Raw genomic sequence first — 15,034 nt, 5'->3', positions numbered from 1 at the left:
CGAAACGCCAGCAAAAAGTACACCCACAAATCAGACTCTACTCTAATAGTGAACTTTCTTGGAGGTGGAATTATCGGTATAAGATTCTATGCCGGACCAGCATTAACAATAACTGCCCCAGAGAACGTCGATCACAGTTGTACCGGATAAGTTTTTCAATGACTGCATCGATGATAAGACTCGTGAATGACAAAGATGTAAAAACGACTAAAATTGAAACAAAAAGCTATGACAATAAATCTTCGATTGCTAACCGACGAAGATGATGCACTGGGATATCGGACTGGTAAGCCAAGATGAGATGTGGCAGTGAGTTCGATCATCAATATATTTTTTTTTGGGATGAATTATCCAATAGGATGAAAATTCCATAAAATGTTTTTCTTGTTTCGCTTGAATGAAGTGCGTCATTTCGCTTGGGAGCTCGAGTCTTTATGCAAGTATTGCTTTTCCATATCATTCCATTCCATATCATCTTAGGTACAGTACACTTTTCAACGCATTTTCGGCACAGAGAATTACTTAATAAGAATTGGATTTTTGCAACCTCTTCTAAGGGTGTACCTGCATATGTGAATGCAGTTGTTCGACCATTGTTTTCGGTGCAAAAAAGACGGTACTTTTAAACACCATTTGAAGCTTATTTACAATTTTTCATGTTCAAGGTCTTAGGTCTGTCATTACTTAAAATTTTTGAAATATTTAAATGCGTTTTGATGTGCTATTTTATGATTTCCATTGAAAATGACATAGTTGTGTAGCTTTGAAATAGGGATTTATTTTTTTTACAAAAAAGCTAACCAAATCTTATCTGAAAAATAAAAACCTGAAAAAATACTTGAGTTTTAAAGTCGTAAAAATAAACAAAATTTTAAATTTTGGAGAAGATCTAAACACCCCCGGCGCAAACCCGTCAGATAATAAAAAATGTTCCATCTGCCAAATTCATCTGTAGGTTCGATAAAAATTTTGCGTTGCAACAGTTTTCCTTATTGTTTTTAAATTTCCTGTTGCACATTTAAAACATGCACCCGTGACGGCCACAAAGAGAACGGTCATGTTGAGCGATGAATAATGAATCCAAATAGCCGGCAGACACGTTTTTTGAGTTTGAAATCTGCCAGTCGATCTATCAGAACATTTTTTATTTGCTTCCGCACGGCTTGCAATAACTCCTGCTATTTCATCCCTACATGAATGAACAAACTAGAATCATCGATAAAAGCATTAACATCCTTAAAATGTACTAACTTTCTCTTTCGGATGATGTCAACGATGGCTCCTGTAAAGTTAGTTGTTGCTCGCGGTTAAAAAAAAAAACAATGAAAGCATATGACGGCTCATGTCAATTACACACGTTACATTCTCTTCGTTAATAATAATGTTCGAAATTAATTGATTGTTTGCTGACTATCCTCAAAAAGATCCCAAGCAACTGACCCAACACAACAAAAAATACTTTTTGTGGAAACCGGTTGATCGTCTACAGGTCAATGCAAAATTCGTTGCATTGTGGATCTTTTATGTTTTGGATTTTTTGTGATTATTCAACATTCAAAGTCCGAAGTGCATAAGACAGCAATTTCGGATCAATGAACTCAAGTTCGAACCGGTTAGCTCAGAACGTGTCTGTCTGATTACTTAGTGTCTTTTTTTCCCCAAAATTTGAGCTCCAAATTTGATCAGGAATATATAAATATCGGAAATAGCAGCATCGCTTCAGTTTAAAGTTTCCTTGGAAGCACCCCTGCACATCGCTTAGAGAAAATTAGAAAGAGTGAAAAACTATTATCAAGCATGTTGGCCTCAATATTCTTGATTTTGGTAACCACAATTTACTGGTGGATTCGAAGCAGTTTTTCCTACTGGTCCCGTCGAGGTGTTCCTCACAAAAAGCCTGCGTTTCCGTTTGGAAATTTGGAAGGATTTGGTAAAAAGCCGATATTTTCAATGCTGTCAGACGTGTATAACCGTTTCAAAGGAGCTGAGAAAAAGTTTGTAGGAATGTATTATTTTCTAAAGCCAGTAGTGCTGGTGCACGATTTGGAATTCGCAAAGGATGTTTTGGTGAAGGATTTTCAACACTTTCATGATCGAGGATTCTATCGGAACCAAAAAGGAGATATTGTATCGGCCAATTTGTTGACGCTATTAGGCGATCGATGGCGGACTACCAGGAACAACCTTAATGCTACTTTTACCTCGAGTAAAATGAAGATCATGTTTCCATTAATGGCGGAAGTCGGGGAGAAACTTGTGAACCAAATGACTCAGGAAGCTGGTCAAAGTACAGAAGTTGATATGAAAGATATTTGTGCCAGATTTACTACCGACGTGATTGGAAGCTGTGCCTTTGGATTGGAATGTAATAGTTTACGGAATCCTGAGTGCGTGTTCCAAGAAATGGGACGCCGTACTCTTGCACCAACATTGTTATATGTATTTACAAACAGTTTTCCTAAACTGTCGAGATTTTTCAATATCAAGATGATCGAAAAGAAGGTCGAATCATTTTTCTTGGATACCATCAAAAGCACAATCGATCATCGGAAACAGAATGATATTAAACGGGATGATTTCCTAGATATTTTGATGAAACATGGTGTAAAGAATACAAGTGATGGAGACAAATTTGTTGGCTGGCAAATCCGTGAAATCGTATCCCATAGTTTAATATTTTTCACAGCTGGTTATGAAACATCAACGATAGCAATGGCTTCGTGCTTGTACGAACTAGCTTTCAATCAAGAAATTCAGAATAAAGCTCGTGATGATATTCAACAAAAATTAGCAAGATATGGATGCTTTTCCTACGAAGCTATAAAAGAGATGAAGTATCTGGAAAACTGTATAAACGGTAAGGAATAACATTTCATTTCGAGTTCAGAAATTCAAAACTGTGTTTAATCTTTTAGAAACACTACGGAAACATCCTCCAGTTCCATTGACGGCACGGGAAGTCACTAAGAACTACCATATACCAGATATGAACATAACCCTTGAAGAGGGAACTCGAGTTTTGATACCCATTCACGCTTTCCATAATGATCCTCAGTATTATGTGGATCCTGAACGATTCGACCCGGATCGATTTGATCCGGAGAAAATGGCCAACTGGCATCCGTTGCAGTTCATTCCATTCGGTTACGGACCGCGCATTTGCTTTGGACTACGGTTCGGTATGATGCAAGTGAGTGTCGGGTTGGCTTATCTGCTCAATCAATTTCGATTTACCGTTTCTGCTCGAACTCCGGTGTCGCTCCAATTTGATCCGAACAAATACCTTATAGCGAATTTAGTCGGTGCTTTGTGGTTGAACGTAGAACGTGTTTAAATATGACAAATAAATGACCTTATTCAAAAGCATGAAAAATGTTGAGTTTTTTTTTTAATATATGCTTCATGCAACAATGCAACAAAGTTCAGCTTATTTTGAATAATGAAGGGGCGCTGATTCCAAACGCATGTATGGTAGCCACTTTGGGTGCACGGTCGTTCCGCAGTTGTGGCTAAGGCTTCATCAACAAGTCACCGTAAATTATCATACATCCGGTTAATAACTGCTCGATGAGACGTTCCAGGGAATGAAGTAGAGGAACTCACGATATCCGAAGAGTTAGGATCGATTCGTCTCGAGAAGATATTGCCGAATATAAAGGGTGTCCACGATGAAATTGCCACACACAAAATTGATTCGCAAAATTGGAGTTTTCATCCGATTGCCAAAAAATTCTCAGGGATTGAAAAGTAACTATCAAACTTCATTTTACTATTTAACTCGTATTTTATCTACAGTCCATATGCAAATGCCCGCACCTTGGCCTTGGCCATAATATTTTGCACAACCTGTGAATCAACCGTTTTTTGTATGTAAACCTATACTTTCTTCAGTTTCTCGACTGTCTTCACTACCTTAGGTCGTTTAAGAAGGTGCTGCTTCATAATCTCCCAGTACTTCTCTATGGGGCGGAGCTCCGGAGTGTTAGTTGAATAGTTGAACTTAATTTTTTAACGGGAATAGCTGTATCTTTGTTTTCAGTCATTGTTAAGACTTCAAATTTTTTAGAGCGTTAGCTGGATAGTTAACCTTAGTTGTGTGAAAATTTCATGAAAAAATATCAACCGAGAGAGAAATGGTAGCTTGTGAAAATTGGAAGAGAGTGCGCAGCTTAACGCGATTTAATTCTTTTTTGAACGCAACTGTATGTTTCGTCGTCAATGATGCAGCATTTAACTTTCGTCAGCATGTTGAGGTACAAATTCCTGGCACGGGTTTTGGCGGAATTGTTTTACTTCTCGTCGCGATTAGCCAGCCTTAGTTTTGGCCTTCTGGACCAATTTTGGCTAAGGTGTAGGTAGCTTCTTAGCCACACCCGGAACGGAGGCGTTCGGGTTTCGGTGGAAGGTCTCAACTACGCGGTTGTGATTTTTGGTGTTGTTGCGAGTTTTGATCACAGGACTTTAAAACTTGCAGGATGAAAACAATGTACTATGAACTAAATCCACCCAAATTTTCATTAAATTCTACCCAACGATCAAAAAGTTAGAGCAATTCCATAGTGTGGCAATTTCATCGAGTACACCCTTTAAGATGATCTATGCTTTAGAAGTAGGAAGTGTGTTTCCTCTTGTTTTGTACAGGACCATTCAACGATGCCAACTACTGTAGGTGGATGAAATCAACGGAGAATCGGGTTGGCCGCAAACAGAGAACCACGCAATGATTTATCACTCTGCTCAATCCACACCAATTGACGTTGCCGATTTGCAGGAGAAAGAGCAGTTTTACAGTCAACTGAACAGAGTGGTAGAGAAAATTCCGAAGGGTGACATTCAAATCCATTTGGGCGACTTCAACGCAAAGATTGGCTCCCACAATCAAGACCTTGAGCGCATCATTGGGCGCCATGGCCTAGGACAGATGAGCGAAAACGGAGAGCTGTTTGTAGAATATTGTGGCAACAACAACATGGTGATCGGTGGATCGCTCTTCTTCCATCGACCAGCACATAAGGTCACTTGGGTATCCCGAGATGGCCGAACAGAAAATCAAATTGACCACATCTGCATCAGCCGAAAATGGAGAAGGATACTTCTTGATATCCGCAACAAACGAAGCGCAGATATTGCATCTGACCATCACCTCTTCCTTGGCGAGATACGACTGAGAGTTGCGCGTGTCCAACGGCGCGAGAAGAAAATCTGGTGTCGATACGACGTCCGCCGGTTGGAGAATCCAGAGGTGAACAAGAATTCCTTTATTACGACGAGCCATGGTACTCTCTGTAAAGTTTGTGGAAGAAGAAGTGAATTGATGTCGGATGAAACTTGGAGGATGGTCGATGATCGGAGAAAGGCGAAAGTCGGAATTGAGCAGGTATGTACCGGGTCAGCCAAAGCAGCCGCTCGCTTACGATATGCGAAGCTGGAAAAGGCAGTTAAACGAGCTTGTAGACGGGACAAGAGAACCTGGACAAACTCCCTAGCCGAAGAGGGAGAAAGAGCTGCCGCCAATGGAGATATCCGATTACTTTATGACATTTCTCGCCGCCTCAGTGGTGCAAGGACAAATGCAAAAATGCCGCTGAAAGACCGGGCAGATAAGTTATTGACTGATCGAACAGATCAGCTCAAACGATGGACTGAGCACTTCGAACAACTCTTCCGAGTCACGAATAGCGATGGTCAACAGAACCCGCAGCTCGAAGCGCCAACAGTAAGTCGCATAAATGGCGTCAACTTGGAAGCGCCCTCGCTGGCTGAAATAGAAGCGGCAATCAAAAACATGAAATCCAACAAAGCACCTGGGATTGATTGCATCCCTGCTGAAATGCTGAAAGCCGACCCTGCCCTGTCAGCACAAATGTTGCACCGCTTTTCGCTGACATTTGAAATACTGGAACATTCCCGGCCGACTGGATGCAGGGTATCCTCGTAAAGGTCCCGACGAAAGGAGACCTGACAGAGTGCGGTAACTAGCGAGGCATACCGTTGATCTGTACAACCTTTAAAGTGCTCTGCGAAGTGATCTTGAACAGGATCCAGGAGAAAATTGACGCTACACTCCGACGGCAACAATCTGGATTCCGATCCGGACGATCATGTGTGGACCACATCACAACGCTACGAATCATAGTGGAACAAATCAACAAATTCCAGGACTCTCTCCTGCTGGTGCTCGTTGATTTCGAAAAAGCATTCGACCGACTTAACCATGAAAACATCTGGGCGGTTCTAAGACGAAGAGGGGTCCCAGAGAAACTAGTCCATCTCATCGAAGCATAATAAATACGAGGCATTTTCGTGCAAGGTCTTGCACGACGGTGTCTTGTCCGATCCAATCCCGGTAACTGCTGGAGTGAGACAAGGATGTATCTTATCACCGCTATTTTTTCTCATCGTAATGGATGAGATTCTGACTGGATCGATTGACTGTGCACCGAATTGAGGATTGCCGTGGAATCTTTCGACAATGGAGCAACTGAACGACCTTGACCTGGCTGACGATATTGTTTTGCTCGCCCAAACACAACCGGATATACAGAGCAAACTCGACGACCTCACCGAAAGTTCCAAGGCAGCAGGTCTCAAAATCAATGTCGGAAAGACCATGTCGATGGAGATCAACACAGCAAATCCCTCCAGTTTCATGGTAGCTGGGCAATAAGTTGAGAAAGTGGAGTGCTTCCAGTATCTCGGTAGCCAGATAACGCCTGATGGTGGTACCAGGAAAGACATCGAAACCCGGATCAGAAAGGCCCGATTTGCGTTTGCGAGTCTCCGAAACACCTGGCGGTTACGCCAGAACTCTCTACGAACGAAAATCCGAATCTTCAACTCAAACGTCAAATCCGTATTGTTGTACGGGTGCGAAACTTGGTGCACATATGCGGTGAAGACGCAAAAACTGCAAGTATTTGTAAACCGCTGCCTGCGGAATATCATCCGCGCTTGGTGGCCTGGCAACTGAATCTCGAATGAGGAACTACATCGCTGGTGTCATCAAAGGGCGCTAGAAATTGAGATTCGGGAACGTAAGTGGAGATGGATTGGGCACACGCTGCGTTAAGATGAAAACGAGATTTGCAGAGAGGCGCTTGACTGGAATCCAGAAGGACATCGAAGAAGAGGCAGACTCGTGGCGGCGAAGCCTAGCCGCTGAAATCCGAACTGTCGACGAGAATCTTGACTGGGACCAGATGAAGACGCTGGCTCCGGATCGTCAACAGTGGTGGTCTTTTACCACGGCCCTATGCACCGGAGGATCGGCGCGGGAACATTTAGTAAGTAAGTTAATCCACTTATTCAATAAAAATCAAAAATTTCAGAATAACAGAATACTTAAACTTCTTAAACTTAATTTTTACCGCGGCGGAGCGAAAAAAAAAACACGTGCGACACAAAACAACAATGGCCTACTTCTCCCTCTTCCGGTAGAAAAAAATCTTGCTTAAAAAAACGACATTCAAGTTTTGCTTTGCTCCGCTGTATCGCATTTTATAATGAACCGATTTTCAAAACTAAAATTTTAGTTTTTTCTTGTTAATTTGATTATTTATTTCATAGAACATTCTTAGTCCCTCAAAAATCTCAATTCTTCAGTATATTGAAACAATCTTTATGATTTAAACTTGCCTTCGGGTTATTTATATTGACCCGAACAGCTTCGGAAGGTTAACCAGTGATCGTTTTAGGTAAATCTTACCCATCCCTTCCCAAATATATGTTGCAAAATAGATATGGATGAACTCATAATTTGGATCACTTTTGCTCTATCGATCAAATTTCGCCCCGTTTAAGGTACATCAGAATTAGTCAGTTGATATTTGAACAATCAAACCTGCTACATAAAACAGTCTTTGATTTTCGAGATCATTCTCAAAGAAACCGGTTCATCAAATTAAAGCCAGGTCAATGAACGAGCAGCATGCAAAATTCGAATCCGATGCATTTCGGGTTTGTTGATTTTATTCGGTCGACCCTATGCAGCACCATGGGCATGTCACACCAAATGAATTAGTCTTTGAAGAATGCTTAATTTTGCTATTGGTGACATCAAATTTACAACTTCAATCAAACGTCAATTATTCTTGCTGTCAGATTTATCCTAAAATCTGCTAAATCAAAAGATCAAAAACAGATTTTCAAAAATTTACGCTGGCAAACATTCAAGTGTGACGCACTGTGTTCGGATGCTTAATAAACATTTAACAGCCAACATTCGAAATGCACCGGAAAGAAATTTCCGAGCAATGACCGAAAATCTCAACCGGTTTCATCAGAACAATTCTGTTTACTCAATGCAGTTCCCTCTCCAGGATTTGGGCTCCAATATCGATCAGGATTTTATGTTTCGGGAATAGTGGGACCATTCCTGTTCCAAATTTCATCAGGAGTAGTTGGACACGTTGTTCAGTTCATTTCGTGATCAGGATTTAAAATCAAAAATATTAACAAAATGTTGACTTCACTAGTTTTGATTTTAATAGCAATAATTTACTGGTGGATTAAAAACAGTTTTTCCTACTGGTCCCGTCGAGGTGTTCCTCATAAAAAGCCTTCGTTTCCGTTTGGGAACCTGGAAGGGTTTGGTAAAAAGCCAATCTTTTCAATGCTGTCGGAAGTTTATAACCGTTTCAAAGTTGCTGAAAAAAAGTTTGTTGGAATGTATTATTTTCTAAAGCCGGTGGTTCTTGTGCATGATTTGGATTTTGCCAAGGATGTTTTGGTGAAGGATTTTCAGCATTTCCACGATCGAGGATTTTACCAAAATGAAAAGGGCGGAGATCTAGTCTCGTCCAATCTGTTGGCACTTGTAGGCGATCGATGGCGGAACGCAAGGAATATTTTAACTCCTACTTTTACTGCGGGCAAAATTAAGTTAATGTTTCCCCTTATGGCAGAAATCGGGGAGAAACTTTCGACACAAATGATTAAGGAAACAGGTGAAGGTGCTAAACTAGATATGAGAGATATTTGTGCAAGATTTACTACCGATATGATTGGAAGCTGTGCATTTGGGCTAGAATGCAATTGTTTGCAGGATCCTGGGTGTATATTCCAAGAAATGGGGCGACGTACAACTGCACCAACGTTGATGTACGTATTTACGAATAGTTTTCCTAAGTTGTCAAGATTTTTCAATATCAAGATGATCGAGAAGGAGGTAGAAATGTTTTTCTTGGATACTATTAAAAGTACAATCAAGTATCGAAAACAAAATAAAATCCAAAGGGAGGATTTTCTAGATACTTTAATAAAACATGGCGTCAAGGAGGTAAGTGATGGAGACAAATGCATGGGTTGGCAAATCCGTGAAATCGTATCCCACAGTCTGATATTTTTCATAGCTGGATATGAAAATGCTACCGTAATCATGGCTTTGTGCTTGTACGAACTAGCTCTCAATCAAGAAATTCAGGATAAAGCTCGTGAAAATATTCGTCAAATCTTGGCAAAACATGGATCCGTCTCTTATGATGCCTTGTTAAAAATGAAATACCTCGAGAATTGTATCAACGGTAAGATACTTTTTGTGGATTCGAAGTCCTGGATTGAATATTTGCTTTTATTTTCAGAAACATTGCGGAAACATCCTCCACTTCCGTTAACGGCGCGAGAAGTCACTAAAAGCTATCATATACCGGATATGGACGTAACCCTTGAAGAGGGAACGCGAGTTTTGATACCCATCCATGCAATCCAAAATGATCCACAGTACTATGCAGATCCTGAACGATTCGACCCGGATCGATTTGATCCGGAAAAAATGGTCACCTGGCACCCGTTGCAGTTTATTCCGTTCGGTTACGGTCCTCGTAATTGCATTGGTTTCCGGTTCGGTATGATGCAGATGATTCTTGGGTTGGCAAACATGCTCGATCGATTCCGATTTACCGTTTCCGACCGAACTCCGGTGCCGCTTGAATTCGATTCGACTAAATATATCGTGACCAGTTTTGTCGGTCCCATGTGGTTGAATGTGGAAAATGTTCAAAAATGAAAAATAAACTTTCTGTTATAATACTGCGCTGTGATTTTGACTTTTGAGAAAATCCTCAGATGCTTCTTTGGTAATTGGAGGAAATTTAAAGTGAAACTTTCGAAGAATAGGAAAAAACCCAATGCCACAAATTTTTAATTTATTCAAATCTTTTCAACGTTCAGCCGCATCTTCCCAATGAATCCCATCAATCGGTGTTTGGGATCAAACCGGACGGATCGGGGTGTTTGTTCGGATGTCGTGAATCGGAAGTCCTTCAACAGACACGCTAGAGCCACTCGCGTTTGCATCATCCCAAACCGGAAAGCGATACAATTCCGGGGTCCAGCTCCGAACGGGATGAACTGAAGCGGGTGCCAGGAGGCTCTACTTTCCGATTCGAAACGGTCCGGATCGAATTTTTCCGGTTCCGGAAAGTAGTGTGGATCGTTATGAATCGTGTAGATCGAGTGGAAAACTTGGGTGCCTTTCTTGAGTGTAACGTTCGTATCTGGGATCTGGTAGTCTTTGGTGACAATACGTCCTGCCAATGGCACCGGTGGATATCGACGCATCGTTTCTGAAATTCAGTTTAAAACAATTTTAGGTTTCGTGTTTGAAAAATAATGAATTTAATCTCTTTACCGTTTATACAGTTTTCTAAATATTTCATCTCATGAACCGCTTCGTAGGTCATTGAACCATGGGCTGCTAGCACTTGATTGATGCTTTGTCTGACTTTCTGTTGAATTTCTTGATTTTTGACCAGCTCATACAGGCACAATGTCATTACAGACGACGAAGTTTCGAATCCAGCTATGAAAAATGCGAAACACTGCGATACTATTTCGTGAAACTTCCACCCTCCAAGATTCGATCCATCGTCTTCCATATTAATGAGAATATCAAGGAAATCGTCCCTATGGATGCCATTTTTCTTTCGATGATCGATTGTCTCTCGCACCGTTTTCATGAAGAATCGATCGACTTCCTTATCCTCCATTTTGATGCGCAGAAAGTGAGCTAGCCCCCGACAGCTGTTTGTAAACGTGCGCTTCAGACTACGGCTGAGGCTGGGCTCCAAAGCTTTCCGTCCCATTTCCCGGAACAGATCGTTGGGTTCTTGCAAACTGTTGCACTCCAAGCCAAAAGCACAGCTTCCAATAACATCAGTGGTGAAACGAGCCAGCAAATCTTTCATGTCAACATCCTTGTCACGATTTGCCTCAATCAACATCTGATTCTCCAAACGACGTCCAACAGAAATCATGGTCAAGAACATCAGTTTCATCTTACCGGAAGTGAACGCAGGCGTAAGTTTACTTCTAACATGCTTCCAACGTTCACCTTCCAGTACCAAAAGATGAGCCAAGAGTGGATCCACCTTTTCATTCCCGTAGAATCCTCTATCGTGAAAGTGTTGGAAATCCTTCACCATAATATCTTTGGCCAAATCCAGATCGACAATCATGACGACCGGTTGCAGGAAAAAGTATGCTCCGACGAATCTCGCACCCGTATTCCGTAATTTGTGATACACTTCCGTAAGAATCAAAAACACTGGCTTTCTTTTCAAATCGCCCAAATTTCCTAGCGGAAAACTTGGCTCGAGATGCGGAATTTTTCTTCTCTTCCAGTAGCAAAAGCTTTCGCGAACCCACCAATAAAATATCAAAATAACTAAAATTGAAATGTAAACGAACATGTTGCCTCTTTTATCGGTAACTGTATTGTCCAAGCTATCAAATATTACTGGACCTAATTTCGGAACAGAGCGTTGGAAAGATTTGCTTCTAACTTTTTCTTATCTGTGAAAGCAATTAGACAAGCAAATGGTGCGGCGCTAGAAAAATAAACCGTAAAGATGTGTGATAACCATATTTTGGGTGCAATTGACGAAATCAAATCCAAAAGCAGTATGCAAAAACGAGTCGTGAAGCATTCTAGGCTTCAGCTAAGAAGTACATATTAGAAAAAAAAATTCTAACGGAAAATCCGGGATAGCGGTCAAAATTTTAATCGAACCCCAAAAAACTTATACAACGTCAGATCGATTCATTCTTGACATTTCCAAAGATCAAAGAAACACTCGAATACACCAAAGCTGTCATAAGTTATAAATTACTTAAAAATAAAATTGTTTTTCGTGACTTTTTTCTTTCGGATTCAACTACAAATAACTCGGTAAAACATATCAAGGTATTTTTGAAATATTGAAAAACTAGAGTAAATTACCTACACAATATCTAATATCACCAAAATTGGTTAACATTTACGGCCTGCAGAACGCTAACAAAGTACAGGTCAAATTTCCCCGAAACGGATATTTTCCAAACAGCTTTGGAGGGTTAAATATGTAGGGAAAAATGGGGATGCTTGATCCCATATTCTGATTTTCATCATATCTTTTTGGAAAAATTTTGCAGATCGCCGTCTTTCGCATTTTCTGAAAGCGTGTTATTTCAAATTTATTTGCTGCAAAAGTTAGATCGATACATGAATCCGTAGATGAATTAGAAGCGTTTTCGTAGGACTAAAAAAATTGTGATATTTTGAAAGTTAGAGGACACTTTATCCTGTATTCAGGGTGCCCTAAGCTTCGGCAAAAATCTTGCAAAAACTAAAGATAAAAGTTCCATTGACTTTTTTGGCCATATTAGAAGATTTTATTACACAGTTTATAAGCGCCAGACAAAGAGAATTCTAAAAGTTTTTCTACTGCCAATTCATTGCATACTTTAAGGGGAAATTTTCTAATTTTTAGATAAAAGCACATTTTTAAGTCCTTTTTTATCAGGAAATAATCGAATCAATATAAGTCATTGGATTAATATTATTAATTTCGTGCTTAACAATGGTCAACATCTATTCAAAAGAAAAATAATTTTTTTTGGACTCGAGGGATCAATTCGGTAGAAAATTTCGAATAGAGCGAATGCGCTAAATGTAAAAAAAAAACTGAGTTGCTGGGTGGAAAAGTACATTCGAAGACCTACACTTTGATTATAAAAAGTTATTTAAAGTATATTTGGTTTTAGAGAAATTAAAGAAACAAAATAATATTTTTGTTGGGAGCTTATGGAGCTGTCCAACTTTGAACGCATTTTTCTCGAAACAGCGATATTGGCGCATTCGCCGCATTCAAAATTCGATACCGAATCATACCCATAACATACATTTTGAATACTTTTTCTTAAAAAAATGAGAGTTTACTATTGCTATGAAAATATGGCATTGAGAAGTCTAACGATTGACACATTGGAATAAATATTTTTATTTAAAATTTTTTTTGTGTGAGAAACATTTAATTTGATAAAAACGGATCTTCAAATCACATTTTGTTAGAGTTTTCAAACAAAGTGCAATAACTCAAAAAATTATTTTTTTACCTTTTATCGAGTTTACAGGTTAGTTATTTTAGCATTTTTTTTTCTAGAGCATTTGATCTATGTGAGACACCCCAGCTTTGAGATATAGTTGAGGAATCAAGTATTCCCAGGGATCAAGTATCCTCATTCTCCCCTATTTTTTTTATTTTTTCCTTTGTTGACAGTTTTGTTGGTTGCTTCATTTTCGTATTTTTTTGTCAGTTTTGTAATTTCTGTAGCTTTTGTCATTTTATTCATTTTTGAAGTTCTTGTCTTTTTTTCATTTTTGCAAATTTGATCACTTTTTTATTTTTTGTTATTTTTTGAAATTTTGTAAAAGGTCAGTTTAAATGATTCGGTCGTATTTGTCATAATTTAAATTTTTGTCATGGCTAACGCTTTTGTCATTTTTGTGTTTTTTTTTCAAATTTGATTGTTTGTTATTGTAGTATTTTTTTTTTCAATTTTGTTATATTAGCAATCTCCGTTATTTTTGTGAATTTGGTCATCATTGCCAAATTAGTCTTTTTAGAAATTTTTGTAAATTTTTTCTATTCGATTTGTTTAATCAGTTTAGTTAATTTTCTCATTTTTGGAAATTTTGTGATTTTTTTTTATTTATCAGATTTGATCTTTTTGCTTCTTTTGAAACCTTTGCAAATTTCGTGATTTTTTTCACTTTTGTCATTTTTGTCATTTTTGTCACTTTTTTTATTTATTTTTTCATTTATCTACATTTAGTCACATCAGGAATTTTTATCAATTTTCGTTAGTTCTGTTATTTTCTTTTTTTATAATTATCTTTTTTGTAGAATAAATTGATTTTGTCAGTTTTGGAAATAAGGTCATTTTTGACAATTTTAATATTTTTGTCACTCTTGCCATTTAAATAATTTTAGTCTTTTTCGATTTTGTCTTTTTGTCATTAATGTACGAAATTTTTGTAGCTTTTGAAATTTATTTACCATTTTTGTTGTAAATTGTTGTAATTTTTTTTTCATTTTTGTTTTCGATTTTGTTTTATTGTTTTTTTTTTGCATTTTTATAATTTTTGCAGTACTCTTCTTTTTTCTTCAATTCATGTTTTCTTTGTATTTTATCTTTTATGTTAATTTTTGAATTATTGAATCTCAATGTTCATATTTTATCAACAATTTTTATTTGTTTTTTTTTTATTTTCAACAATTTATTTTTATTTAAATTTTTATTATTTCATTAATTGTTTGCATTTTAGTCATTTTGGTCATTTTTATCATTTTTGTCGTTTTCAATTGTCAATTTAAACGAATTGGTCGTATTAACCATATTTTTTTGTCATGGCCGTAATTTGTAATACTTTTGCCATTTTTGTATTTATTTTTTGATTTCTGTTAGTTTTGTGGTTTTTCTTAGATTTTTTGTCATTGTTTTAATTGTTTATTCAATTTTTCAATTAAGGTTATGTTTTGTAGTTTTTATTTTGTACACACTTTTTGTTGCTTCTATTTTGTTTATTTTTTCAATTCTATCAGTTGTGCAATTCATTTTTGCGATTCCTGCTATATTTTATATTTGTGTCTTTTTTTGTTTTTTTTTTATATTTTATGCCTTGTATAATTAATTTTTGAATTTTTATATTTTGTCATTCTTGTAGTTCAACTATTTTTGCACCTACTTTTTGGAATTTCAAACATTTTGAATTTTT

The 15,034-nt window shown here is 38.1% G+C and overlaps 3 protein-coding genes across 3 annotated transcripts; 2 read left to right on the top strand and 1 right to left on the bottom strand.

Annotated features, from left to right (window-relative positions):
* The first annotated feature begins 1,797 nt into the window (after positions 1–1,797).
* LOC129760240 (probable cytochrome P450 6a13) lies at positions 1,798–3,334 on the top strand. Its single transcript, XM_055757845.1, has 2 exons — positions 1,798–2,857; positions 2,916–3,334. The coding sequence occupies exons 1-2, from the start codon at positions 1,798–1,800 to the stop codon at positions 3,332–3,334; spliced, it is 1,479 nt and encodes a 492-aa protein (XP_055613820.1).
* A 5,124-nt stretch (positions 3,335–8,458) lies between these two features.
* LOC129760237 (probable cytochrome P450 6a14) lies at positions 8,459–10,003 on the top strand. The gene is made up of 2 exons (XM_055757843.1): positions 8,459–9,521; positions 9,579–10,003. The coding sequence occupies exons 1-2, from the start codon at positions 8,459–8,461 to the stop codon at positions 10,001–10,003; spliced, it is 1,488 nt and encodes a 495-aa protein (XP_055613818.1).
* Positions 10,004–10,106: 103 nt separating this feature from the next.
* LOC129760236 (probable cytochrome P450 6a14) lies at positions 10,107–11,760 on the bottom strand. Its single transcript, XM_055757842.1, has 2 exons — positions 10,628–11,760; positions 10,107–10,562 (listed from the first exon to the last, which is right to left on the bottom strand). The coding sequence occupies exons 1-2, from the start codon at positions 11,685–11,687 to the stop codon at positions 10,147–10,149; spliced, it is 1,476 nt and encodes a 491-aa protein (XP_055613817.1). The 5' UTR covers positions 11,688–11,760; the 3' UTR covers positions 10,107–10,146.
* Between the last annotated feature and the right edge of the window lie 3,274 nt (positions 11,761–15,034).

This window comes from Uranotaenia lowii, unplaced genomic scaffold (assembly GCF_029784155.1).
Source record: "Uranotaenia lowii strain MFRU-FL unplaced genomic scaffold, ASM2978415v1 HiC_scaffold_525, whole genome shotgun sequence".
In the NCBI taxonomy this organism is placed as follows: domain Eukaryota; kingdom Metazoa; phylum Arthropoda; class Insecta; order Diptera; family Culicidae; genus Uranotaenia; species Uranotaenia lowii.
This window is presented reverse-complemented; position numbering and strand designations above follow the sequence as displayed.

Excerpts from the sequence above, each read along its gene's own strand:
- LOC129760240 (XM_055757845.1), top strand. The coding sequence starts at position 1,798 with ATGTTGGCCTCAATATTCTTGATTTTGGTAACCACAATTTACTGGTGG. Across the intron at positions 2,858-2,915 it reads TCTGGAAAACTGTATAAACG|AAACACTACGGAAACATCCT; the intron begins GTAAGGAATAAC and ends TTAATCTTTTAG.
- LOC129760237 (XM_055757843.1), top strand. The coding sequence starts at position 8,459 with ATGTTGACTTCACTAGTTTTGATTTTAATAGCAATAATTTACTGGTGG. Across the intron at positions 9,522-9,578 it reads CCTCGAGAATTGTATCAACG|AAACATTGCGGAAACATCCT; the intron begins GTAAGATACTTT and ends TTTTATTTTCAG.
- LOC129760236 (XM_055757842.1), bottom strand. The coding sequence starts at position 11,687 with ATGTTCGTTTACATTTCAATTTTAGTTATTTTGATATTTTATTGGTGG. Across the intron at positions 10,563-10,627 it reads TTTAGAAAACTGTATAAACG|AAACGATGCGTCGATATCCA; the intron begins GTAAAGAGATTA and ends ACTGAATTTCAG.